General features: G+C 50.7%; 1 protein-coding gene across 1 annotated transcript; it reads right to left on the bottom strand.

Annotated features, from left to right (window-relative positions):
• Window positions 1–889: 889 nt before the first annotated feature.
• On the bottom strand, window positions 890–26,718 carry LOC144111268 (uncharacterized). Its single transcript, XM_077644497.1, has 22 exons — window positions 26,560–26,718; window positions 21,230–25,726; window positions 19,631–19,755; window positions 18,449–18,514; window positions 18,275–18,337; window positions 17,229–17,381; window positions 15,986–16,048; window positions 15,165–15,367; window positions 13,615–13,836; window positions 12,207–12,319; window positions 11,453–11,657; window positions 10,384–10,482; window positions 10,221–10,298; window positions 9,612–9,715; window positions 8,841–8,899; window positions 8,700–8,751; window positions 8,159–8,226; window positions 5,208–5,344; window positions 3,047–3,097; window positions 2,866–2,967; window positions 1,763–1,827; window positions 890–1,169 (listed from the first exon to the last, which is right to left on the bottom strand). Exons 2-22 carry the CDS (start codon window positions 25,561–25,563, stop codon window positions 1,061–1,063), a joined length of 6,471 nt encoding a protein of 2,156 aa, XP_077500623.1. The 5' UTR covers window positions 25,564–25,726; window positions 26,560–26,718; the 3' UTR covers window positions 890–1,060.
• Between the last annotated feature and the right edge of the window lie 229 nt (window positions 26,719–26,947).

The raw sequence follows: 26,947 nt of genomic DNA, 5'->3' as shown, positions 1-26,947 counted from the left end.
CCTTTAGGAATGGAGTGCTCAGCAAATAGATGCTTTGAACATACTTCACAGATGGTGCTTTCAGCTTTCTACCCACGACTGGCACTTAATGAGTGTATAGGTTCCGTTTTAATGCGAAGAACAAAAACTATTCCGAAAGGCTTCCCGATGGGAGCAGTGCGGGTCGCTTAAGGCTTCTCTCGTTCAGTCCAGTGCCCCCACGGGGACAGCCGCTACACTAGACTCTGTCGTTAAACGCGAGCTGGTCATTTACGACCGCGCTGGTCAAGACCGCCTTCCATTGCTCCAATGTTGGGCTTTAGTGCGAAGGCAGCGGTGACTTGCAACTGTGCCAGTCACAAGGTGTTGCAACTTCAACTGAACTCCCACGCAGCAGTCCTCAGCAACGCAGCGAACCTCTTCCAGAAAAGGCAATACTATGAGCGAAATCAGATTTGTCGTATCCAGAGAAAAATGGGGGAAAAATAGCTATGGACGACACTGAATGCAAAGACCCAGGGTTCGATTACTGGCTCGACTATAGCAGCTTATGTTTGCAACTTCCGGTCCAAGCCGAGACTTTGTCAAAGCCTGTAGGCATGCCTTCAGTCAAAATCCCTAAGCCCCTGATAGTTCCTAGTTTGTGCTATCCCGGTTCGTGGAAACATTTGTTTATTCTGGGACCAAGTCTAAGCCAGGGTGCATGCGTGCTCGAATCCTTGATTAGCGCAGCAAAGCAGAATTATTTTACCGCTAATCTATAACCAGCTAACTTTTGAGCATGACTGTATACATGCTTACGGCATGAAACTAGGCGCAATAAAATTGCGCCCACACCGCTAAAGGAGTTTTTAGACCCGCCGATCCTTCTCGCATCTTGTCGTCATCGCAAATGAAGGATAAGACCGAGTTGAAGGGAAAAAAAAAGATTTTATGCAGCAGAACACAGGTCCGTTGCCACACGGCATTTTTGCGAGGCTCGATGGGTCCCAAGTTGAGGAGCGACTTGGTCTGATTTGGGCAGCAAAGTCCGGGGTCGTGCGACGTCGGGTGGGTCGAGGGGGTTGAAAGAAAGTCGTCTTCACGAGGTCCTCCACAAGTGGCACTTGTGTTCAGGGTTCATGGCTCGCTTCGTAGGGCACCGGAAGGCTGCGTGGAACTCGGGACTGTTCTTCAACGCGGTGTTCACCCTGCGTCAAGAAGCGGAGAAGAGACAGCATTGAACTTCGCTATCAAGGACTCGGCTGCAGAGCCCGGAACGCAAAAGGAGGCTATTTGTTCTGCGATGTCAGTGCACGTTAAAGATTCCCAGCCGTAGCAGCACATGTAATCAGCCCAATATTGGAAATATATGGGCAAATATCGGTCATACAAAGGACCAGAGTGAGACCATTATATTCCAATATTGGGCCGACTACCTGTGCTGGTCAAAGTTTTTCCGGATCCCTCATCTACGGCTCCCGATATGTTTAAACCGCTTGAGACTGTTCAAGTTGCATCGAAATCTTGAGTACACGGTTGTATTAAATGCGTTAGCCCTTACTGCTCGCATTCGAATGTTTCTTATCCGTCCTAGATTTCAAGATGGCGGTCGGAGATGTGATCAAATTGCTGCGCAGCATCGTGCAAAAAGTGACCCCCCCCCCCCCCTTTGCATTCTTTCTAGACGTCTGCAATCAGCGGCATATCGCTAATACGTAAACGCAGGTTTAGCTTAAAATTAGGACTATGTCGAGTAACACCAGTTTCGTTCGCAAAGTGGGTGAGATGAAGGAACACGTGCCTGTCACGGTTCGTCACTTCGCTGTGGTGGGAGGGCTTTGCCGGCGGAGAGTTGCCGCAGTAGCTCTGCGTGGAAAAGAAGCAGACAAAAATATACGCGAGATGATTGCAGGATGGTCAAGCAGCTGCCTCAGACCGTTACTGCGGTCGAGACACGTTGATCGGCCGATGATTATTTACACGCCACCTGACCGGCTCTTGCAACGCCCGCATCAGGCGTACAAATAGACCGGCGTTTCTGTGGTCACGACGCAAGGTTCTTATGACAGGGACCGAAAGCTTCACCGCGGAAGACACCACCGAATGCGATAAGCACAAAAGCGCTCAAGGAAGCAATACAGAGGACAGATGTGGGTCTTCCACTCGTCATAAGTCTTGCGCTCAGTCTTACTTCTTCGATTACAATGAACCAACAAGCATAATGACGTATTCCAATCGGCGATACAGAGCAAGTATTCTCGCTCCGCGAAACCGAAGAACGTGTTTCAAGGGGCGATTTTGGTTCAGATCCAGAGTTGTGCAGTGGACCGCGACGGGTATATTTGCTCCGTCCTGGATTCGGAGAGCTGCTCCAGGTCGCCAGTTAAAATACGCCATAAGCCAAACTTCGGATCGACACAAAAACTGACACCCGCCCATTAGACTGACTGTACCGCCCCCTGCTGTGTCTGCCCTTCCCTTGGAACCCTAAAAAGGACATCCGTTCCCATCATTACGTGTGTGGCCTATGTCACTAATGTTCCTTATTTCAGCAGCGATGTCACTAACCTGTATATGTTCCTCTGACCCATTTTATCTGTTATCTTCTATTTCGCTTCTATTAGAATCTAAACGTTATCAGCAGTAATTACCCTCGCTGTAGTTTGAACGGTTGCCCTATGCTCCCTTCGAAGCTTGATTAAAAGACCTCAGTCACTGAACCTGCCTCCCCGTCTCCACCGATTACTGTTCATAGATTGCTCTCCTCTCCTTCAATATCGGTGGAGTAATGCAAAGGGTTCCATCTTTCTCGTCTGTGGACTAGCTGTGCCTTAAGGTTACAACGTGGTTCATGCAATTCTACGAAAGCAGTAACAGCTTCCCGGCGTAAGGGCCACCGCTCACCGATGCGTAGGACACGAAGAAGAACTGGTCCACGTTCATGTTGAGCGTCTTCTCAAAGCTCTTGCCGTCAATGTTCTTCTCGCTGACGAACTTCTTGTAGATCTGTCGCATGCATGCAACGAAGGCAAGAGTGTTAAGCATATGTTGGGGGCAGATCTGGGGAAGCGTTCGGGACGATTACCTTGAAGCTTGGGCTCAGAGCCGCTGCGTCTGCTACTACAGAAAGGAGTTCCTGCATTTAGGAAGACGACGAGACAGGGTGATTACCTGTGCATCCGGTTGCGGTGCTTGTGGAGGAAATCTAACAGATTATGAAAGAAAGCGCAGTAGTGAATGGAGGGTGAACAAAGACGCTTTCATGACTGTAGGTGCTATAGGGACGGGTGGTGTTTTGACTAGGGGAGAAAGCGCCATGTCTGACTGGCTAGCGTCGAATATATGGCGGCGCCTTTCGACATCTTTGTGACGAAACTTTTAATAAGTATATTGAAGGCGGTACCATATTCGGCGGTACATACTCTCTCCATCCACTTCGAGATCCCCCTCACTCGAGGATCGCGAAAACTCCCGAAAGGACAAGAGAGGCACACTGGAGTACATATTTGTTTATAGCCACTGTTGACTTCCGTAGCCTATACACTAGAACTGAGTGGAATACGGATCACTAGCAACTGCGCAGAGGCTACGAGTTTGAACTGAGTCGAGTGCGCCGACAAGGCAAACCACGGGATATGAAAAATTAGGTTCTCGAAATAATGTGCACTTTTTTGTTTTTCGAGCGCTAAGGCAACTGCCTCATAAAAGCTCGACATTTAATTGAGCACTGCTCGAAGCGTGAATGGTTTGGTTGTGGCGCTCAATACGGCATGCTGTTGAAAACTATGCGGACGACGCGAGGGTGCAGGAATAGGATATTGCGCAGAACAGTGCGGGAGACGAGGTGTTTCGACACTGTTAGCTGAAATAAGGTTTCGGCCTCTGGCAGCAGTGTTGTACAACTCGCCTTGGCCCGCAGAGCCAAAACTGCAGCCCTACAGAATAATACCATGGAGTGTCAACACTACGCCTCTACCCCACAGATGGTAAAGATGACCGCGTATTGAACAGCAAAGCTCTGCATAGAAGCAACCTTGAGAGCTGTACAATGCCTTAATGTTCTGGCGGCGCCGAACATTCGAAAAGGCCGCATTTTTGGAGATCATAACTATAAGATCGCCCAATGCAGCTCATCATCATCATCATCAGCCTGACTATACCAACTGCAGGGCAAAGGCCTCTACCCTGTCTCTCCAATTAACACTGACCTTTGACAGTTGCGCCCACCCTATGCCTGCAAGCTTAATAATGTCACCCGCCCACCTAACCTTCTGCCGCCCCCTGGTATACGCTTGCCTTCTCCTGGAATCTACTCCCTTACCCTTAAGGACCAGCGGTTATCTTGACTTCGCATTACATGCCTTGCCCAAGCCCATTTCTTCCTCTTGATTTCGACTAGGATGTCATTGACTAGCCTTTGTTCCCTCACCAACTTTGCCCGCTTCCGGTCTTTCAACGTTGCACCTATCATTTTGCAGCGACAGCCACATTATGGTAGCATTTCGAGCCTTCAGCGTGGCTGCGCCGCCACGCTTGGTCACGTGGTTAGTCACGGGACAAAGTTCCACCCGGCCGGCTGTAGCTATCGCGTCACTCCAGGTTTAACCAGAGCTAAACCACCGCAATTTTTTTTCTTTCCACAACTCGCTGCATTGCCCTTAATTTAAGCTGAACCCTTTTCGTTAGCCTCCACGTTTCCGCCCCGCGTTTCTAATTTCAGGCAGAAATTCTCAACCTTGTCCACGCCAGAGGTTCACGAAATCCTTGAAATAATATGGCGTTTTCGGACCGAACCGTAAGTGGCTTGTTGCCTACAAGGCGCCGGGCTGTGGTAGGGCTGCCCGGTTATCAACAGCAGCGCTCGCATGCGCCCCGCTCCTGCTCCGTCAGCGGCGCGTGATAAGAGAACGGTTTCGTCGGCGGGCCCACCGCTCGCGCTGCAGTGACGTTTGCTCTCCGCGACGCGCTGTGCCACCGGCCACCGCAAGCACCGGCGACCTTGGCGACACTGCAAGCTCGGTTTATGCAAGTTTGCCAGTTTACGTCCGTAATCGAATAGCGAGAGGACGGGCGCTTGGTCGAGACTTCGAAGCGCGTTCGGTACGCGCAACCATCTAGTATACGTCACGAGACAGCATACATGCAAGGCGGCCGGCAAAGCCTATTGCTTCGCCTCATGGAAAGCGACAAGGAAACGCGTCGCGACGTTCCGATTGTGTGGTGGCTGCGGAGGAGGCTATCAGTACCGTTGTGGACGCGTTCTCGCTCGCAGTGCCGGACAGCTGCTTGGAGAAGCAGTGTCGGACGTTACTGAAGTGCTTCTTGGTAGAGGCAGTCCACAGCGGCTTCGAGTACGGGTTCTCCTCGTGGTCCGAGTCGCCCCCTGCGAGCGAAGAGAGCCGAAGTGGTAAGCAGAAGCACCGGCTTGTTTCCTAACATTGTCACTTCTCCAGAACGGTCATTACAGGACTGGTAGCAAAATGCAATGATTATGACCGGGCCCAGCGCGCAATGCATATGCAATGTGATCACTAATTGCAGTGGACAACAAGACTAGTCCGTTGAATATGTATTGTACGTTCCAGCATTGGAAAAACGTCATTGTCTCACGTGCTCGAGGACGCCGTATAAAGGGAAAGAGCACTAGACAATGCCCACAAAACCGTGGACAACTTAGACCGCCGCGGTGGCTCAGCTCGGCTGCTGACCCCAAAGACGCGGGTTAGATTCCGGCCGCGGCGGTCGCGTTTCGATGGAGGCGAAATGCTATAGGCCCGTGTACTGTGCGATGTCAGCGCACGTTGAAGAACCACAGAGACGTTAAACCTTCATTAACCAAATCTAAACCAAACCAAACTGTGGACAACTGAGCATATTTTTGCATGGATTTTTCTGCTCTATTTTAGCACGGAAACTGCAGCTCGTACGCAAACACGTAAAGCGTTGGCCTCGGCAGTTCGCGAGTGTTTGCCTTTCTGTGTATTTATCGCGGTCCGCATTACTTGCAACACGCACGGCCTAGTAGGAGCAAACTGCGAGTCATTTTATTAGCGACGTCGCAGTGGCACGGGTTACAAATATGAGATGGTTTTTCCGCTCGGAGCTACGAGTCATCGCCTGAACGCTCGATCGCGAATTTTGTTTGGATCTTTCTCCATACCTTTGCTCGCACATCACTGTGTTTGTACCGACCGCACAGAGAGGTTTGAAACATATGGAGCCAGAGGTGAATCGTGCGTATCATCGCGACTGCATCTGATGCCCCATGGGGACAAAATACGTCGTCGCTCATAAAATTCGCCCATTGGCTGGAGGGTAGTGACGAAACCAGACCGGCGCATTCCCATTAGCTGAAAGGAATTGACGTCACCTGATGGGATCATTCGCATTAGCCGAGGAAAAGTGACGTCAGACCGGCGCATTCCCGTAAGTTGAAGGAAGTGACGTCACCAGACCAGAAGTGACGTCATTCCCGGCAAAGGCATCAACAGATTCGAATGCTATCGCGTTGCCAACACGCAATGAAATTAGGTGCCCCTGTGTATTTTGTATTTTTTCGATTCGCCGCTGATGATTGAGTAGTGGTAGTTAGTAGTAAAATAGTAGTAGTAGTAGTAGAAAATGCGGTGAATAGGGCTTGATCCTCTGTACTAAAGTTTTTTTTTGTCTTTTGGTAACGAAGAAAGGCACCGTTGCCTTTAGCAGTGTTTACACAGAGAGGTCAAGGCAAGTGTTGTACTGCTGCGGAAACGTGGGGACCTCTCGCGCTGCCATCTGCATAGCGTATACAACACTGCAACGTTGGACGCGCTTTTTGCAAATGTCTACAAATGCTAAGGTGCAACTATAACACGCAATTTATCATGGAGCGTGCACAAAATATTTAGGCAAGCTTACTAATTTTATAAATTTTGTGCGCACTTGAAATGGAGAACTTGTTGGCAGTTGTCTTATTTTAAAGCACTATCGCGAGCAGCTGCAGATTTTTGAGACAATTGTGTTGAGCAATAGGGTTGAAGGATGTGCCAGCTGCCAATTCCGTTTGTGAAAAAAAAAAAACTGACATGTCTGAAATCATGAGCATGAAACTCAGAACTGTTATGGATGCTGATGTTAATCATATGATCCCAACCACGACCTTGATTCAGCAGTAGGTGAAGGACGTTGGTCCAAAAATTGAAACAAGTACTTTTTTGCGGTGGCAAATCGAGCGCTTGGATCCTTCCCTAGTCCCGTGCACTCTTCCATGTCAGGTAATATTTTTCTCGTCGGCCTTTCGCAAACTGTGGTGCCTGAGACGTAAAAATAGTAATGGCCTACCTTAAATTTAGCTCTTTTGTTATAAATGCCAGCTGGGATGTAACGAGCCTCAGTATGCCATTTCTAATAAAACGAACTTTAGTGTGTTAATGTCGGAACTCTGAATTTAAGTATGCTACCTCGAATATAATGACCTTTCGTATGTTAATCTCGGATATAGCAAACTTTCGTGTTAACCTCTGCTGATGATGGCGATGGTGGTAATGAACTTCCGTGTGGTACCTCGGATATAACGAACCTAAGTATGTCTCCAGTTTGGATCTCGGATGCAAGGAACTTAGTGTGTTGACCTTTTGTATAAAGAACCTAAATGTGTACGTACCACCCCGCATATCACGAGATTTACCATGTCAACCTCGCATATAACGAACGTTTCGCTGCTAACGCACTTACCATCCACCGAAGATCGCCTAAGTTTTTTTCGATTAGTACTAAACTACAGCGTGCATGCTGATGATGTGGGACCCGTGCCCTAAATGTGCCGTGAAAATTCTCAATGGTGCAGAAGAAGGCGTTAGCTTGGTTTCTCTGCAAAGAGTATTCAAGCTCCGATGTTTCATTGGAATATTGACAATCAACGTAGATCAACTTGAACTACGATTTAAAAAAAAGTTCAATGCTGATAGACAAATGATAGTAAATGGATATCTACTTTTAACGCTATATGCCTGGTCGAAACCTTCAGAAGAGAATAGAAAAGCCGCATACAAAAAAGATCGAACTACATGTGCGCCTCGTGTTGATATTGATGCCGAGCGGACAGTTCCAAGCAGCACGGCGTGGATTGATGAAAAGTCCCAATGATTATCATTGTCAACACCTTCACTAATGACGCTGAACCACGTGCTCTGCGTGTCAGCGATAGACGCCGGCTTACCTTCTCGCAGCAGCATGGTCATGAGGCAGTGAGAGATCCTGGGCAGGGTGTCTGGCATGTGCATCATCCTGCAAAGTACGCCAAACCACTTAACACCAGACTTCGTCGAATAATGCCAGCTTGACTAACTCATTGCCAGCCTGGGTACGCCGACTGGAAAACAAAGGCTCCCCATGATCTCCAGTCAGCCATACCCTCCGCCAGCTAATAATAATAATAATATAATAATAATAATAATAATAATAATAATAATAATAATAATAATAATAATTGCTTTTTGGGGAAAGGAAATGGCACAGTATCTGTCTCATATATCGTTGGACACCTGAACCGCGCCGTAAGGGAAAGGATAAAGGAGGGAGTGAAAGAAGAAAGAGAGAGGTGCCGTAGTTCTCCGCCAGCTGCAGCTACCAGCTGCAGTTTCCAGCTAGCTGCAGCTACCAGTTTCCAGCTAGCCACCGTCACGGTCATTCGCCCTTCCCGCTTCTGTCTGATAATTGTTACAAGAGGCTGTAGATCGGGAATGCTCTGAAAAACTTACAGGAAATTGTCAGTAGACGGAGAGGAGACATTCCAAAAGGATACCGGTGCATCTGCGAGCACGAAGAGAATCTTAGTAGTTTAGACAAACCAGCGCTCCATAAGGTGCAGCTGGGTAAAGGAAAATTAGCGAAATACTTACAAATGCTCGTTCCCTGGGCGTCGAAGGAGCACTGCGGGTCGAGGATAGTTCCGATCCACCTGAAAACGTCGATGATATTGTAGTACAAAGCTAGCATTAGGCACAATCTCCGTGCTGTACGGTTTTTGATGATAGTGTTAGTTTTGCAAACCAGGGCGAAAACTAAAGGCACTGACACATGCAGGTCAAACGTGCGCATAACGGTGTTTTGCGCCTGTATGAGGAATTTGCTCCAGGCTGACTAACCTGCCGTATACCCGTGTGTATACGCAGCAGGTGCATGTTGACAGGGAGCAAAGCTTCGTGTATAGAGAAAGACGTGTGTAGGGACCGAACCTGTACCCATGGGGAGCAAATTCTTTACTGGAACAGACTCCTTAGCAGAGCGAACAATTTTTTTGTGTAGAGAGAAAATACACGTCGGGAACTAACTCCTGTGCATAGAACTTTCAAATCAGCGCGCCCTGGTCGTCGCCACATTGCTGGCCGGATTACTGTGTGAACTGGTGCTGACTGTGGAATCGGCAACAAAACTGCAACTGTCCGGAGAGGAAGGGTTTCGACTTCTCCCTCACCCGATGGAAGGAGTATAGAGGCAGCACGGCATGGCTTTGTGCAGCCATGCGCAAAGTTCACCTCAACGTGGGCCGATAATACGCAAACATTCGAGCTTCGAACTAGTAAGGGTACGATACTTTACAGCACAGAGCCACAGCTGAAATGCAGCTCGCAGTTTTCCATTAAATGGGCAACTTAAGCGTCGGAGCTCACCTCTCGTCGATGTGAGCGGCTTCAGCTTTGAGTGTATTCTCAAAGAGCGCCTTTCGTATGGACGCGTACGACCGGAGACCCTCGTTCTCAGTCACCATCGGCACCTGGAGAGACACCAACGAAGCCAGGTTGTCATCAGCACAGAGCAGTGGCTTAGAAACGAAAGGCTAACCTCCTTAATTCCTAAAGTGGCTGTTTGCGCTTGTTGGTCAGTGATCGTGGGGAAAGGATGCAGCGCGAAAAGACAAGGGCAAACGAAGAAGTGGACAGGACTGGCGCTGACTACCAACACATTTATTCAGAGAAATGAGCAGCTTTTATAATGCCATCCAAGACCCACGTGACCAGATAAAACAGCAGGCGTGGGAAAACTAACACAGATACACATCGTTGCACACATCAAAGAAATAGCACATCGAGGCGACGCAACGTAGTTTTCTGGGGTTCGGGGGTGACGTTGCGTCGCCTCGATGTGCTGTTTCTTTGATATGTGATTTAGCGGAAATGGTCTCGATGGAGAGCAGAGCCTATCGGAAAATCCATTAAAAAAATTCGAACTTCGGTAAACCTCCAGGGTTGCCCTTTAACGAAGCCGAAATACGCACTTACGTTTTCGTGTTGGGCGAAAACCTTGAACTTGTCGGATATCCACGACGGGTGGAAAGCCTTCACGCGGCTGTTAAGAATCTGAAACATGAAGGGTCGGCTAACTCTGGTTACTGCGGACGCCGCATTTTCCGGGCCAAAACGCGCAACGAATTATGCCTCCCACCTTTTTGGCGACTTTGGCTTTTGTGGCGTCATCCATCCAGCTCATCATCTTCACGGAGGACGACACAACGTCCTTCGCAGCTCCAGAAATGTTCGCAGCCTAAAAATAGAGACCTCGCGTTAAACGTGTAACGCACCCTCACAGCCAAACATGATTTCTTTGTCGGCTTCTGATTCCCCCGAGACAGCCGTGTAGTACACTACTGAGAAAGATTTTCCGCTGACATATCAGTTATGAAAGTGGTAATATTTCAATCTCACCTTAGCTTTCATCGTTCTTCGTTAGAATGAAACTAACCAGTTTCAAACTTCGTCCATTAGTTATTGATCTAACAGACAGGCCGGCACAAGCTGAGTTGGAGGAATTAAGTCGAGACAAAGAACGCGGTACGACTTGCATGACAACGACCATATGCAGTTGAACCTCATTATAACGAAGTTGAAAGGAGCCGGCGATTATTTCGTTATAGCCGTAGTTTCGTTATAGCCTGTGTTGGGAGAGCTTCCAAGGGGAATCGTCATTCCTTCGTTATATCCATTATTTCGTTGTAAACAGTTTGGTTATAACGAAGTTCTACTGTATTAGCGATTTAGCATAGCGCGGTCCGCGGCCGTTACCGTGACCTGCTTCCACGCGCCGCCAGTGCGCATGCGCTGATTGGTCCTGACGCGGCAGGCGTGCAAGAAGCTGGCCGGCACCTGGCGCCATCTGGCGCCTTCAGGGCGATCTTCGCATGCGCAGCAGGTAGCTTATAATTCTCGATAATGACAATTCTGATAATGATAATTCTTATATAAATTCCTGGCAATGATGATTCTCTATAAAAATTCGTTACTGATGTTCACTTCGTTATACGCAGGTTATGCTGCAGATGAGGTGAAGAGCAGTTAAGCTAGCTTGCTGAAGTCAACATGATCTAAATAATATGTATGAAAGTTCCGGTCTGCATAACCGGCGTTATAACAAACACTGTCGACATTTTGTTCCTACTCTGTGCGTATTCTTCATAAAGTTACACTGACGTAAGGACTTTACATCGAAAACAGAAAGAATAGGAGGAGTAGGAGACCTTGAAGGCGTTGAGTCCCTGCTTGAAGGCGTTGAATCCGGCGTAGAGGGACATGACGGGGAGGGACTCGGCCACCACCCCGAGGCAAATCTCCTTGCGCAGCGCGGGCGAGCGGCCCAGGGCGCTGAGTGCCTGCAGCTTGGATGGCAGGAACGGGGAGGCCACCACCACTTGCCGGAAGCCCAGGTAGTTGAGCACAATGTGCCTGCGTGGCCGCCAGAGGCGCGACGTGACCAACTGACAGTGCCGAGCAGAGACGCCGTCAATTTCGTGACATTTTTGTTCAGATGGGTCTCTGATGCTTGCTTTGCGAGCCTTCGCAAGAGGTTGTATCGAGCAAATTAAAAAAAAAAGTGTTGGACCAATCCGCGGACAGGCGCAGATTGATGAATAATTACAATTTTTCCCAGCCAATAGCTAAGTTCGTAGTGAAGTTTGGTGAATGGTAACATTTTTTTTTTGGGGGGGGGGGGGGCATCCGGTGCACGTTAATGAAACCCAGGTGGTTGCGATTGACCTGGAACCATAATTAAAGAGCCTGCATCCCATACTTCAACGTTTCGTTGGCGTGTAAAATCACAACTGGAAATAAGCGCCCGTTCGCATTTCTCTTGCGTTCCTTGGTGCTGTCAAAGGTGTTGACTCTCCAAAATCTATACTTTCGAGCGCTACGATTAATCGCTACGATTTCACCAAGACGTCAGGGCCATGGCGTATGCGCTGTACGACACAGGACAAGACTGCCACCACTCACGGTGCCGTCTCCTTGATAGCAGTCACGAGGTCGTTGACATAGTCGACGTCTTTGACCAGGAACTCCGTTGACTTGGTCACTCGCGTGATGTTCTCGAGAGCGATGCTCAGGAACTGCTCGGGCGAGGGAGAAAAAAATTTAGCGGCGATCAGTCGGATTGATCCGGTGAAAATGCGATAGCATTTTTCTAACGTTTGCCAATGTGTTTCAATTTTGATTCTATATTCTAATTCCGCTATCTTAAACTCAACAATCTATTCAATTTCTGATTTTATTCCAATTTAGATTCCATTCCAAGTCTGAGTCTATTGCAATTCTGATTCTATTCCGGTTTCATTTGTATTCGTAATCGCTTTATTCTGTTTTACTGAGTAAGAATTTTGCTGAGTAATTCTTATTCCGTCATCAGCCAACATCTGGCGTGCTTCTTCCGGCCTGCCACCTCCACAGTTGCCAGGTGGTTGCTTCACATGGACGTCGACGCACGACAGCTTTCTTCATGGCATTAAAAATCTGGACGAGATGTAGCATGTCTTGTCAACGCAGCGTCGTACTCTCAAGCGGCGGTCCTCACCACACACAAGTTTGACTGCGAATAATGGTTTTACGATCGAAACCAGAAATAACTCCGAACTAACTCCGTGCTCCTCCCACTATCCCTGGAGGTTAGGGTACCAGGGTCCGTGGCATTATGTTGTATATAACTCTGGAAGATTGACGCCACACGCGAAGAACTGCGTACTCTGGTACTTAGCCTGCATCACTGTTAAAACTAACATGCATATTCGCGCTGGCTGTGTCCGCGGCTCGAAAACAGTCCGCAGTCTAATAAGTCGGCCGAATAAGAGGCAACAGTAAGTATACGCCTGACTACTTTAACAAAACAAGTAGTTTTCTTTGCAACAGTCTGGCGTTTAATTTTATACGTTACAATCTTTTCATCCTGTCCCTCGAGACGTAGGAGTGATAGGCGGAGAAGTAACGTGCTCAATTCAACTTTAAGGCGCACAACATCCACGGGCGAGGAACACGAAACGACACGGAGGCACGGATTGCCGTCGGTCGGCATCTGTAGTAATGAGCTGACCTCGCGGGGCTTCTATACTCGCGGTAAACTTTCTGTGGCACTGCAGCAGAGACTATAGACAGGAAAAAAGGAGACTGGCCTGTGTCCCGTGTCGTGGGGACTGAGCTACATCAGCCACGGCGACCCCACAGCGGCTCTCCAACTTCCCCCTCTAACCCCTCCGTACCCCTAAACCTGAACATCGAGCAACCCACTCCCCACGGCACGGGGACAAAGGCCCGTCTCCTACCCTTTCCTGCCTACCCTCTGACGCAGTGCGACAGAAAGTTGACCGCGAGTATGGTCGCACGGCATACGAAATCGCACGCGCGGAACACTTGCCTCGGCGAGCTCCGGGCGTTCGGCGAGCCTCTGGACGGCCATGCGCGGCTGCGGCCGCACCAGGTTTGCGAGGCGACTCTCGAAGGCGGACACTTCGACGGCGAACACTGGCGTCACGATGCGCTCCCGGAACGGGGCCAGCGCGTGCATCACGGCGCCGTAGTACCACTTCACCGAACGGTTGCCCAGGCTCGACGGGAGCAGGAGTTCGGGGTGGCCAACCTGCGGCCGCACGCAAAACATGCTTTATACGCGAGACAAGGCAATGCGACATGCGGGTGTAACGGAACAAAGGATGGAACAGAGGTGCTTTCTCTTGGACATCGTGCCTAATGAAAGTGGCAATAGCAGGAGACTGTAGGGCGGCCGTCAGGGTTCCAAGTAGATTAAGCATGACTCATGATGCACTAACAGCAGCCTTCAGATGTAACATTCTCAGTAAACCGCAGATTATTAAATTTGCACGAATAATCCACAAATTCTTACTTTTCTATATATTATGAGCACCACGAAGTAGTATCACCACCTCCTTCGTTTCCTGCTTCGCAACTTTAGCCTAAACAATGATGAATAAAAAAAGTTTTGGGGTACTCCAGCCGCCAAGGGGTGACGTCGTCAGAGCCCAAATAACGCCGAGGTTGAAGAATAAGAGTAGGAGAATATGGGAACGGAATGGATGAGGATAGTGAGAGAATCCTGATCACACAAAAAAGTTACGGCTGTCGCAAGCTTACAAAGCACTCAGCCCTGAAAAATCATATAAAGAACGTGGCCACCCAACCTTTAAAACATTACAGTGGTTTAACTATGTTGCACCTGTGGTCAAGCGGTAGCTTTTTTCTTGCTTTATTATGATTTTGCTGTTTCTTATCACTTGGTTTGTTGTTGGCGGCTGCTATAAGTACTAATTTCAGCGGTGGTGGCGCTCGCCATAGTCCAAATCCGAGATGGTGAAATATGGGAGATGGGGTGGACCAAATTTGAAGGTCACCATCGTATTGGCTACCAATTTTGGTCCAAATCGATGACCAAATTTCGGGGAAATTTTGGGAGTGGGGGTGGGCTAATGTTTTACCAACCAAGGCCGAGTTTGGGGACACCATCGCGTTGGTCATAATCAAAGTATGTTTTGGCATCTCACTTAAGGATGTTGCTATGAAATCGCTAAGTCCTAAGATCACTTAAATGTCAGATGAACTACCGAACTGAAACCCGAGACTCGAAGTTAGTAGAGCTCTCTCTCTAAAACCTAGTCAACAACCGCCCTTGCAGACGCTCACACTTTACAACAACATGGAAACCATCACGGTTGTCCCAACCTCACTGTCCAACTCGGCAGTTTGTCTCTATCGTGGGTAAAGTTTTTCATCGTATTCGATACAGATTTAATAGAACGGAGTAATTTGAAACTGAGCGGCAGCACTTTGAGAACTACACTTTAACGAGGTGTAAAATCGGTGAAGTAATGCATAGTCAGGCATGGAACTTCCCAAGTTATCGGACACGAATACGTTGGCACGGAGGCAGCAGCTTGTGTGTATAGTATATACCGAGAGGACGTTGGCGCCGTGCTTGTGCGGGTGCTTCTCGACGCCCAACGAGAGCAACGCGGCGAGGTTGAATCGGCGCAGCGTGCGTCCGGCGGCTCGCCACACGAGCGGCTGCTGCACGGGGTCGGTGAAGGGCCAGCCGCTCAGGTCGGTCGACTCCTGGAGCTCGGCCAGGGGGTCCCAGCCACGCTCGCTGATCGCCTCTGCAGCCAGCCAATGAATAATGGGTTGGGGTTGATATTCGGCACGTAGATGAGTGGGTGGGTGTGAGTGCCTGAGTGAATTAGTGTGAATTAGAGTTAGTGTGCTTGTGTGAGAATGAGTGAGTGTGATACGTGAGCGAATAACTGCAAAGTGAGAGTGAACGAATGAGTGAGGGAGAGTGAGAATCTTAACTTATGGGTGAGCACTTCAGAGCAAGTACTTCCCTATCCGCTGATCTACGAACTCGCAGCGATGCACTGCAATACTTGAGTGCGTAAGTGTGCGAGTCAAAAATGTGGCAGGGTTTTAACGGGGTTAAGCAGAGAAGACGTGCGAAAGCATGTGCTTAGTCTGGTTGGCTCATGGCTTTTTTTTGTGTGTTTAGATTGTATTTAGTTTAACATGAAGAGTGACCGGGTGCGCCGATAGCACAGTGGTGGAATAAAGAAGAAAGTGGCGATAGCATATAGTGCCCTCGCGCAGTGGCCAGCGAAGCTGATCTGTTCGCGCCGCCGCGGCTCCGAAGCTTATTCTTGGCAATATTTTATTTCTCCAGGTTGGTCAAGGTCAATTTATATGTTTAGCCACTCCAAATCGGAACACGGAAGAGTAGTCACCTTTGTTCAAGCATTCCTTGTACAGATGGCGAGCAGTCATCAGCTCCGGGTACTTTTCCTGGGCTTTAAAGAAAAATATTTCGACAGTTTCAGTTTGCGCACTGATGACAATGATTCGTGACTGTCCGCGAATTCTCGACAGCTCCGGAGATGTAAAACCTTACAGTTAAACGAGATCCCGACCATGCCGCCACAATTCGCAATATAACATAAACGGGTCATACTGCAGAACTAAACGAAAACAAAACAATAACAAAAATAGGGCTGACGAGAATCCGCGTGATTGGGGATATTAACGACGCCAAGGTTTCTCGGAGGATATTTTTGCTGAAATATCAAGGTGGTCTTTGAATCGCGGTATATAAGCAGCATTTTTATTATCCGAAAAAGCCGACGATACCACGCTACAGAAAATGGGATAGTCTGTTTAAATTGGATGAGGTATTGGTATGATAGAGTTCCCTTCAATCTAGACGGCAGATGCGCGCATCTTAGAGACTTTCCGCCTTCGGGCAAAACAGGCCGCAGAATTAAGTGGGCAAAGCTCTTAAATAATAGTTTCATTCATTCATTCATTCATTCATTCATTCATTCATTCATTCATTCATTCATTCATTCATTCATTCATTCATTCATTCGATAAGACCAGCGCTCTTTCAGCACAGGTAAGGTGATATTTCATCAAGTGTTCGCCTTCTTGACAAGACAACGACCAATTATCGAAGCCCTTGAGCAAATTAGCAAAAGCCGGCGGATTTCCGGTGGTACTAGGATTCGAACCTAGCTCCTGCCTTACACGAAAAAATTCATGGAAATGCCGCAACTGTTCGCAATAAAAATAAACGTATCATATTGCAGAACCCTTAGCGAAAACAAGACAAAAATAGGGCTGACGAGAAACCATGTAAGCAAATCCGTAAAAGCCAGTGGTCGGCATTCTCTATCCAGCCAGTGGGGCGCGTTGTCATATTACGTCGTGCGGGACGTCACTACATTCTGACCAGTCAGCGTGACACGTTGTGACGTAGTGCGGGATCAATATTTGGCAGCTGACTCTTTGTCCTTGATTTGCTCGAAAAGACAGTTTCTTGAAGTACGTTAGAAATGAAAATAAAAAAAATAGAAATTCGCATTTTTTACAATCTGTCACACGTGAGAGAGTTTAAACAGCTGTAGCTGCAATAATATTTCCAGTGGCAACAACGAGGTGGTGTCTCCGATTGCGGGTCTCCGATACACTTACCCTTGATGACGCCCAGCACGCCGTCCTCGAGTGCCCGGTGGGCGACCACGCGCGGAGAGTCGGTCACGTTCTGGTGGGCGCACACAAACTGGTAGAAGTCCGAGCAGGCGGACTTCACGTAGTCCCTGGGAAGGTGTCTGACGGCCGCCGACCCTGGTGAAGCGACGAGGCAGGACAAAGAGCGAGGAGGGAAAGGGAAAAAATACGCACGGGGGAGTTGACCCCGAAGCCACGTGTGAAGGATATATTCGCGTACCTTAATGTTGCCTCTGCATGACGGCGCGTTTTATAATGCATATCGTCCGTTTTAAAGCTTTCAGGATGTCTTTCGTGGTGAAGTGGGCTTTGAAGGAGGAATGACTAAAGTACTTAATATGGAACTGACCGTACAAAGCGTGACAAAATCAGTATATGATTTGGTTAATTGGAGCAGAATCGGCGCGACGAAGCCCACTATACTCGATATCAATCGGCAACATGCAAGTACTCATGTCACTGACTTCGCTGCCGAAAGCGAGGCTGACCAAACGAGAGGCTTTAAGAAAAGGTTGGGTCATTGCAAGCAGCTGTGTAGTGGTTAAACCATAGTCTCCATTCGACGCATCTATCGTGAGGTCGTGTCGACCGAAAACCTCACTGAGAAGAATTAGGCTGCAATAGACTTAATGGATTTGAATTAAGGAAAATTAACTTAAGTGCCAACCAGTACCGATCTACTACACACGCCTTTAGCATACAGAGTACTCTGTTCCGTATGTGTTCCTATACCTTTACCGGGGTACCACGAGCCCGCCCACCACCAGTGCGTTCGCGCTGATTGGTGCCGATGCAACAGTCCTGCGCGTAGCTACCGGGTGCTTGGCGCCACCTAGCGCATCGGCACTGACTGTGCACAGGCTCCCGGTACTCTGGTAACCGTACGGTAACACAGCAGACGGCATGCTAAAGGTGTCCAGTGTTGTCCTTCCACGTCCCCTCTTCTTTATCACACTCATCGCATCGGCAGTCCTGTTACGAAGGTCGCGCGTGAAAGGCAGTGTTCTCACCTTTAGTCAAGCAACGGGCATCTTTGCACACGGTCGGAGCAGCGTTCCAGAAAGCATTGCCGCCTAAAAAGAGTTGAAGAGGTGTGAGAAGTGAATGAATGAAGTTTGATTGTATCGGCGAGGCTGCTCGCCCCTTCCTATGTGCGCAGGTAGGTTAATGGTTGGAAACCTCACCTGGTCCCGCTTGGAAGGCCTTGAACTTGGAAGCATTCAGGACGAGGTGACGATCCAGTCCAAAGGCTGAAACGTAAGAAGTAAAGAAAACGTACTAACGGAGGCACAAATGAACAGCGGCAGTGCGGGATTTCCAGTCACTTGCCTCAGGCTAAAAGCGAGAGTAGATGAAAATTTGTTCAAAATAAACGAGAAAACGCTCCAGGGACGACACGTAGTTAAGACGGACTAACAGGGCGCTGATCCTTTGCTTTTGGTGTGTGTAGTCCCGGCATATTATTATTTTTTTGCTGATTATAGGCGTGAGCCGACCCGCCCACATCTCAACGCTACTTCACAAAATTATCTCGCGCAGTATCTGCAATAGCAAGACGGTGCGGTGCCTAAGGCAATAAAATTATTTTTTTGTACTGCTTGACGCGCTTAGATCGCCAACAGTGCTGTGGCGGGCCATACGCCAATATTAGGTTATTGTTGCGGTGCAGTGTTTTTCCCCAGTGCTTCTGAAGAACACTGACGTACTCATATAGAATTAGTTGTGGAAAAAAAGAAGCTGTGTATACACGATCAAAATTACGGCTGCTGTTGTGGGGCTGCCAGGCACACAGATGAATCATCTCCTAGTTTAACGCGTTTCACAAAGCTTAATTTTGCACAAACTGAACAAAAGGTGCGCAGCAACATAACACAGTGGGTGACATGTCGCTGTTGTAATTTCTGTCCAGTTTGCACTGTGGTGGTACACCCATGTTCCCACGGTGCAGCTAACGGCTAAAAATTAACCGGCGTAATTTAGTAAAAAGTTAATGTCAGAGGCTCAGTCACAACATGCAATGGTGAGGACAGACGCAAGGTGGTCTTCTAGAATGAGCGAGTAAACAACAAGGAAGGGAAAGCGTACTCGACAAGGGTTGAGTGCCAGCTGCAGCGTTTATACATCAGCTGAATGGGAGGCTAAAAATCTGATTTAAATTTCTTTGGATAGGGTAGACGCGGCTGGCACCACGGCTCAGGTAAATGGGGATAGCTGAAAGGTTTTCATTGTGATGATTATGGTGATGCATTTACGAAATCGCACATAAATGTTCCGTATTCTGAAAAACAACCTAATCGTAGCGCAGCGCACTAACAGCAAAGGAAACAAAGGAAAGAAAAACGACTATAACGTCGCCGCGGACTCACTGTGCCTTGCTTGGGACCTGTGTCCGGTCATCGTGATCAGGAGGGCGAGACCCACAACGGCCACGAGGACAACCATGGAGTAGGCCATCATCTCCTTGTTCGGCATGCCCCTCATCTTGCGACCCCTGTTGGAGATCAGTGGGAAAAAGAGACGCTGTGTGACCACACCTCGCACAAGCGTATGTGGTCGTCTCACAACGACGGTCATAGGACCACGCTCGAGGCGTACCGCAAACAGCAAAGAGCGAAATTAGAGGGCCAGGCTCTGAGGCGAACAACTTGTGCCCACCTGGCCTCTTAGTCCTTGTTGCCACATGTCTAGAAAGTACACACTCATGATTGGCGCTGAGTTCGCGGCCTGTGATGCAAAGTAACTACGTTAACTGACAAGATTTAGATATTTTATGCTCATGACACGCAAAACTGCCAGAGCTACTGACGGTGCGTTGCGGTCGAAAACCAGCGTTTAACGTGCTTTTGCAGTTAGTGATCATCCCGTTAAGTGTTCGTTTTCTGTCCGGCGATCTTTTGTTAAAGTAAAATAAAAAGACCGCAGTTATAAAACTAAACGCTTCAAAAAGTACGCGATGGCACCAAAGGGCTGTCATGCACGTGCAGGTAACCTCGAACAAGAAGTTTTTTTTTTTTAAACGGAGTTCGTGTGCAGCAGTGAAAAGAAACTGCATGGACGTTTGTGTACTCTGAAAGGGCTGCTGAGAACAGCGTCAATATTTTTTTCAATAAATATTGAATCTCTCTTTTACTTATGCTGGTGTTTTTACAGCAGCAAAGGATACATTCATAGCCAAAATGATTGGATTTGAGAACCTTCTCGCCTTTAGATTCATAATCGCCGGTGTCAACACCGGAAAAGATTCCGTGATTACCACTGAAAAAATGAATGGCGCTGTAGCCATACGATTCGCGTTCAATAAATCTGTCTTCGCGCACCGCAGTCTGTGCGCGGAAACAGCGTCTGTACCGTTGAATCCAGCTATAACGACATTGAAGGAGACTGGAGATTACTTAGTTATAACCGGAGCTTCGTTATAGCCCGTGTTGACCGAGCTTCCAAGGGGAATCAACATTTCTTCGTTATATCCAATATCTCGTGATAACGAAGTTCGACTGTATTTCATTTTTCGACCATTTTCAGATTTTAAATAGCGCATTTGTCGTTAGAACGTGTCGATCCTCCGATACAGGCCAACTATATTTGTCCTCAGTGTCAATCCCTCGCCCCATTTTTTACGCCAATTTCCGTTTGTGTGACCTTTTACAAAACTGACGAATAGCCCGTGCTATTTTTACTGCGTCGTCGATCACAAAAATCGTCATTTGGCAGGAGGGAAGTAACGTCGCCAGACCGGTGCATTACCACGGGGTGGAGGGAAATGACGTGACCGCGTCACTGCAGGTAAATTCATTAGCAGCTGCTAATGCTATCGTATTAATGGAATTCGGTGTCCCTGTTTTTTTTTCGCGCCCTGTCGAAAAAGAGACAAGGCGCCTTTTTTTCCGTACGGAGTCCTTTTTTACCATCCGCTCCTCCCCCAGCGTTGTAGAGTTCAGAAAATTTGAGAGAAGGCGGGCGCTTACCTCCTGATGAGCTTCTTGGTCGAGCCATGGCCTCCGTAGACGTGACCCGACGGCAGCATCTCGTCGTCGTCGTCCTCATCTTCGTCGTCGGTCATGTTCTTTTCGTCGAAGCTTTTGTGCGCGTAAGAGACCACCATATCCGCGGGCTGCCACGCAGCCGACGCATCCGACTTGGTCTTGGACCCCCGCGATCCGCTGTTGTCCGACGTGTCCCCGAAGTCCAGCCGAATCTGGACTTCGGGCACGAAGTTGTCAGCCCCGCCAGCTCTAGCGACCGCGCCGTGTTCCGACGAGCGGTGCACCTTCTTGGTCGTCTGCACGGAGCGCCGCGGTGGCCCCGAGACAGACCTCATGGACGGGTGCTGCCGCACTTGTCTCTGGTAGGACTCGTGGGATCCTTTTATCTCTTTCATGGGCATCATGGCTTCCATCCGTTGTCCGGCGGGAATGGGCTTAATCTCGCGCTGCCAGAAGTGCTGCCCGTCGGACTCCATTCGCGTTGTCGTCGTCTCGAAGGTAACGGGCTCCTTCGACGGCATCCCAATCGACTCCGTTGCTCCTTCTTCGGGCAGCTTCGGGGCCCCACCAAGACCTTTGTAGCGGTACTTTCCGACTCGGCTGCCGTCGGGCTTGATCTCCTCTTCGTACTCGTACTCGTGCCCCTGCCACGGTAGGTTGACGGGGATAGGTGGGCCTGGAGGCACTTTCTTCTTTTCCTCCTCGCCTTCGCCTTCCTTCTTGTCTTTGTCCGCGCCTTCGGCAGCCTTGGCCTTGGCCTCCGCTTCCGATTCGCTTCCCTGGCCCTTCTTGTCTCCCTTCTTGCTCTCTTCCGACTCTCCCTTTTTGCCGGCCTTCTTTCCTTTCTTGCCCGGCCGCTTCCTGTCGTCAAGCTCGTCGGCGTCCGTCATCAGGCTCACATCCTCGGTCTGCTTAGTGTCGGGGTATATCCAGTTCATGAACCTCTCGTAGAGAGACAGACACTGGACGCCCACTGCCGCGCCCAATGGCTCTTGGTCCTCGTATCGATCTTGGTCCCTCCGAACTTCGCCGCTCCTGGGGAGCAAGTATGCGATTTTGTAGTTCTTTTTATCATCGTGATAGTGATGATGATGCTGATGGGTGTGCACGGTAGTGGTCGACACAGTCTGCACCGGTTGCGGGGGAGCGGCAGGCGGGAACATGGGTGACTGACCCGGGAATGGGCCCATGGGGAAAGGATATCCCGGTGGAGGGCTGTCGTAGTTCGGGTTCCTCGTAAAATTGACGTGAGGCATCTGTTCTTCGATCTCGGCCTGAGCTTCGGCGTTTTTCTTGGAACCAGCGTCGTGCGTGGCCGCTGCCGACGAGCGAGTCTTGACTCTCGCGCTGGTAGCCTTGGACACTCTCTTTTCCGCCACCTGCACTTCTTGCGAGCTGAGGACCTTCTCCACAAGTACCTCCTTGGACGTCTCAATGAGCACGTCCCTTGTGGCCGGTCCCTGTTCCTTTGAGTCACCTTCGTCCGCTTGGCGTTGCCTGCTTTCGTTCTGGATCTGGTACTTGAATACCATGGCATCTTGCGCTTGCACTGGCATAGCTGCGTTTGCTACTTGCATGGGAGGAACGTTGTACCGTCCCCCCGGCGGCTGCTGACTCAGTATCTGATGAATTCTACGGTCCATGCGCATCGGAACGCGGCCAGAGCGGGGATCGTATTGAACAGGCATTCCTTGCATGGGCATCGCTTGCATTGGCATAGCCTGCATAGGCATTCCCATCGGTTGCATGGTCATCGGTTGCATGCCCATCGGTTGCATGTTCATCCCTTGCATGGGCATCCCTTGCATAGGCATTCCTTGCATTTGCATTCCTTGCATTCCTTGCATCTGCATTCCTTGCAACTGCATACCCATTCCACCCATTCCAATCATCTCCGGGGAGGCTCTACGTGGAGGTCCTCCGTAGCCGTTCGGAGACATTCTCCTTGTTGCCGAGTACATCCTATTGGGGTCTCTTCCGCGCCTCGATATGCGCATCTGGGCGTACTGATTGCTGATAGGGCCCTCCATTTCGAGGCTCGTCACTTGATAGGCGTCGCCGTTTTCGTCATCGTAGGCCTTGCGCCGCGGCGAAACCATACGGGGCGATGCGGACCTCGCTAGCCCGCGGCGGCCCCTCATGGACCTGGTTCTCGACGGAGGCCTGCCGTCGTCATACATGCCGGCTGCACGACTCCACCATTCTGTTTTAAGCTGCGGTGTATCCTCCATGTGCTCGTATCGCTCTCCCTTCATCCTGCTGGGCATCCTTTGAGGCCTTGTCTGCATTGTGAACTGGTTGTCACTCGAAGAGCGCCGGGCCATTTCATCCTGCTCCGGCTTTGCCTGAACAGTGAATTCGTGGTACTGCTGCCCCTCAGCTCCCTCTTTGAGCTTAGCCCCCACCGTCGGTTTAGCCTGCACTGTGAATGACTGGTAGCCCGGAGGGAGTCTGCTGCCCGCAGCGCCCTGCGCGGCTTCTGCTGGCGGGACCGGTTTCACGACTCTGGCAACACCCTTGTCTGCTGCTAGAAGAAACTCGGTGAACTTGTTTTCGCGCGAGGGGGCGTTACCCGCGCCCAGCATGAACGAATGGTACTTCCCAACCTCAGCCGCCATTGCGTCGCGAGTAGCGTCTTCCGGCATGACGCTGCCGAGGAAATCGTGGTACCTTCCAAGCTCTTCAGCCACCGCCGAAGGCGTTGCACGCACAGGGTAGCCCAGCGGTCTTCTTCCAGCCCTGACACCTAGGAGGAAGTCCTGGTACTGGTCCGGCGACAGGAACCTCGCCTGTTGAGGCGCTCCCTCTTCCTCCTTCTGGCCGCCTTCCTGACCTGCTTCCTGCGCTGGTGCAGCGGCTTCCTCTTTCTTGTACACGTCTCCCTTTACGAGCATTAGCGGCTGGCTTTCGTATCGGTAAAGCATTCCCGCTTGCATGAAGTTGCGGTCGTCTGTGGGCCGAGAAACTAGCCCCTCGCCGCCCTTGCCCTTCCGTGGACGCGGTGAGGCCCTGTCACCGTCCTCTTCGTCCCGTCGTTTTGAACGCGACCTGCTGCGCTTCGCGCGCTTGTCACCGTAATCTTCCGAGTCGCGTCGCCGCCGCGAAGAACTGCGCCCGCGGTCGTAATCGTCAGAGTCGTGCCTCTTCCGGCGCTGTCGACGGCCATCAGATGACGAAGAAGACGACGACTCGTCTCTGCGGGATCGGCCTCGGCGGGGCCTGTCTTCATCGTCGTAATCATGCCTTGATTTAGATCTCTTGCTTCTGCTGCGCCTTTTGTCATCGTAATCGTCATAGTCATCGCCATCGTCTCGCGACCGGTGAGACGACGACCTCTGTCGGGGACTCCGTCGTGCGGGTGGCGGCTCGTCTTCGTAATCATCTGTAGCTTTCCACAGGGCACGCGTTGGTCCTGTTCGCGGTTTCCTCTCCATGCTTTCGCTCGGCTTGCTACCAGGAACATTCGTGGCATCTTCTACTCCACCCTCGTCCTTGTCGAAGGCCTCTATGTCCTGACGTATCTTCTGAATCACGCGCTCGGCCCGGTTTGCGGATTCCTGCTTGACGGGCATTCTTGTCTCGGAGCGTCCTTTGGGAAGCTCGTCGTAATAGTAGTCATCGTCTCTCTGGTTCCTAGGTCGTTCTCGCCTGTCCATCGGTGGTCGGTCATAGTCAGGCGGATACCTGCCGCGATCTGGCGAGTACGGCCTGTCCCTGGGCGCTCCGTACATATCAGGCGGCGGCCTGTCGTAACCGTATCCGCCCATTGGTGGTCTGTCGTAGCCGTAGCCGCCCATTTGTCCGTCGTACCCCATGGGAGGCCTGTCGTACCCTCCTCCCATGCCCATGGGCGGCGGGTACGGCATGGGTCCTTGGTAGCCCATCCCCATGGGCCTGTCAAAGCCTCCGCCGCCCATGCCCATAGGGCCCCCTGCCTCGTACTGCGGCTTGCTTTCTAGGTACATCTTGCCGCGAATCACGTTACCGCCGACTATCTCCTCGTACGACTTGACCGCCGCCATGAATTCCTTCTTCGGTCCTTCCTTCTTGTTCGGGTCGATCATCACTTGTGCCACGGGTGCATCCGCTGCCGTGGTTGTTACGAAAGTGCCCGGGGCTGGCTGTATCCCCGCGGCCTCGGGCGGGGCGGCCGCTGGGGGAACTTCTCCAGTGTCGGCGATTGGTGGTGGCGGCGGAGGTAAGGCGTCAGCGCCGAACGCCGCAGGGTCCACAGGCGGTGGAACGTCTGCCAGGGGTGCCGCTTGGGCGGGAGATCCCTGGCTCGGAGAGGCCCCGGGAGGAAGAGCGGCAGCCATTCTCGCTGTGAGGGCGAAGGAGGGGCGCCGGCCGAGTTACTGCTGCGGGATGGACTGCTGCTGCGGTTTGGGGGTTACCCTCATCCCACGAAGGAGCGACGCCCTGAAGATGAAGTCGGAGCCCACGAACCCCCCGAACGAAACGGAGAGTCGAGACGTCGACCTGCGAAAGAAGCAGTATCACGGCTCGTGCACAGCCTGCAATCCATCGATTAGCTGTAGGTGAAAAACAGCCGTGCGAGCCGTCTTCGGCATGAGAAACATGATCGTAAGAACTACACTCGTCACAAGCGAAGTGCGCCAGCCACGTACTTGCAAATGCGTGTGCATTCGTTCACGTCGCGTCACATTTGTGGTCCCTATTAGTATCCGAAAACGGAAAGACGGCGCGAGGCGTCAAACGGTTTGAAGGTCATTTTAGGCCTAACTGGAAAAGCTTATTTCCCGCCGTGGCGGCGGTGAAAAACAAACCCAGCTCGTCCTTTAGTTCATTCCGCCTGTGCTGTCCCCTTCGCGGAAAAGCGGGCTCCTATTCATGGTACCAGCGCCATGAGTTTGCCACTAAGATACGGGAAAATTAACTGCCGCGCATTGATGGGACACGAATCACCGGACGTAGCGGCAACGCGGAGAGCCGTGATAATCTCGTGCTGCCAGATATACTTGCTCTTGCCTACGCTAACCGGCTCCCGTATGTCAAGGGCAGGAGACAATCCCGCTCAAGCAGCAAATGTTGCGCGGGACAGCAAAATCTTGAAACGGTAGAAAATCTGGGAAACCTCGAGCTCAGCTAGCGTAGCGCGACGAAAGGCCGGCTCTGAGCGCGTTCGGTGAAGCCCTAGCCAGTTCCAGATGACCGTTGGGCCGCGGGGCCCAGGCGCCATACCCCGGCGCGAGGCCGGGCGGCCGGCCAGACACCGCCGGCAGCCCAAGACCTGCGCCGGCGGCCGTGCGGGCGGCGGCGAGTCGCAGAGCAAGGCGTTGCGGGTCACTTACTCAGGGAGAGTGCAAATTTTCCTCGGCGGGTCCCGCAGGGACAGTCAGGGTGGGCCCATCGAACAGCTGCGGGCCTCGCCACGCGCGATCAGCTCACGCCAATGGCTCGCACGCCCGCCCAGTCCGTTGTCCTCTTCGCCGCGCGACCGGCCGCCGACACGCGCTCCGCGTTCTGCGCCGTCTTCTTTCTCTACTGCCCGATGTCCTTCTTACTCCTCAGCTGCGCCGGGCACGAAGCCTTTATGATAATGATGATAATGGTGAAAACGTTTATTGAGAACCAAAGGCGTTTATCCCCCAAAGTGGGTATGTGCTATCTTTTGTGAGGCTCACAACTAACAACAACAAAAAGGCTTTGGTTACGAGAAGACTAATGGGTACCCTAGTC

Source organism: Amblyomma americanum, chromosome 11, assembly GCF_052857255.1.
Source record: "Amblyomma americanum isolate KBUSLIRL-KWMA chromosome 11, ASM5285725v1, whole genome shotgun sequence".
In the NCBI taxonomy this organism is placed as follows: Eukaryota; Metazoa; Arthropoda; class Arachnida; order Ixodida; family Ixodidae; genus Amblyomma; species Amblyomma americanum.
This window is presented reverse-complemented; position numbering and strand designations above follow the sequence as displayed.

Excerpts from the sequence above, each read along its gene's own strand:
- LOC144111268 (XM_077644497.1), bottom strand. The coding sequence starts at position 25,563 with ATGGCTGCCGCTCTTCCTCCCGGGGCCTCTCCGAGCCAGGGATCTCCC. Across the intron at positions 18,515-19,630 it reads CAGGTCCCAAGCAAGGCACA|CCTTTGGACTGGATCGTCAC; the intron begins GTGAGTCCGCGG and ends CTTACGTTTCAG. Across the intron at positions 1,170-1,762 it reads GAAGTGACGAACCGTGACAG|GGTGAACACCGCGTTGAAGA; the intron begins GCACGTGTTCCT and ends TTCTTGACGCAG.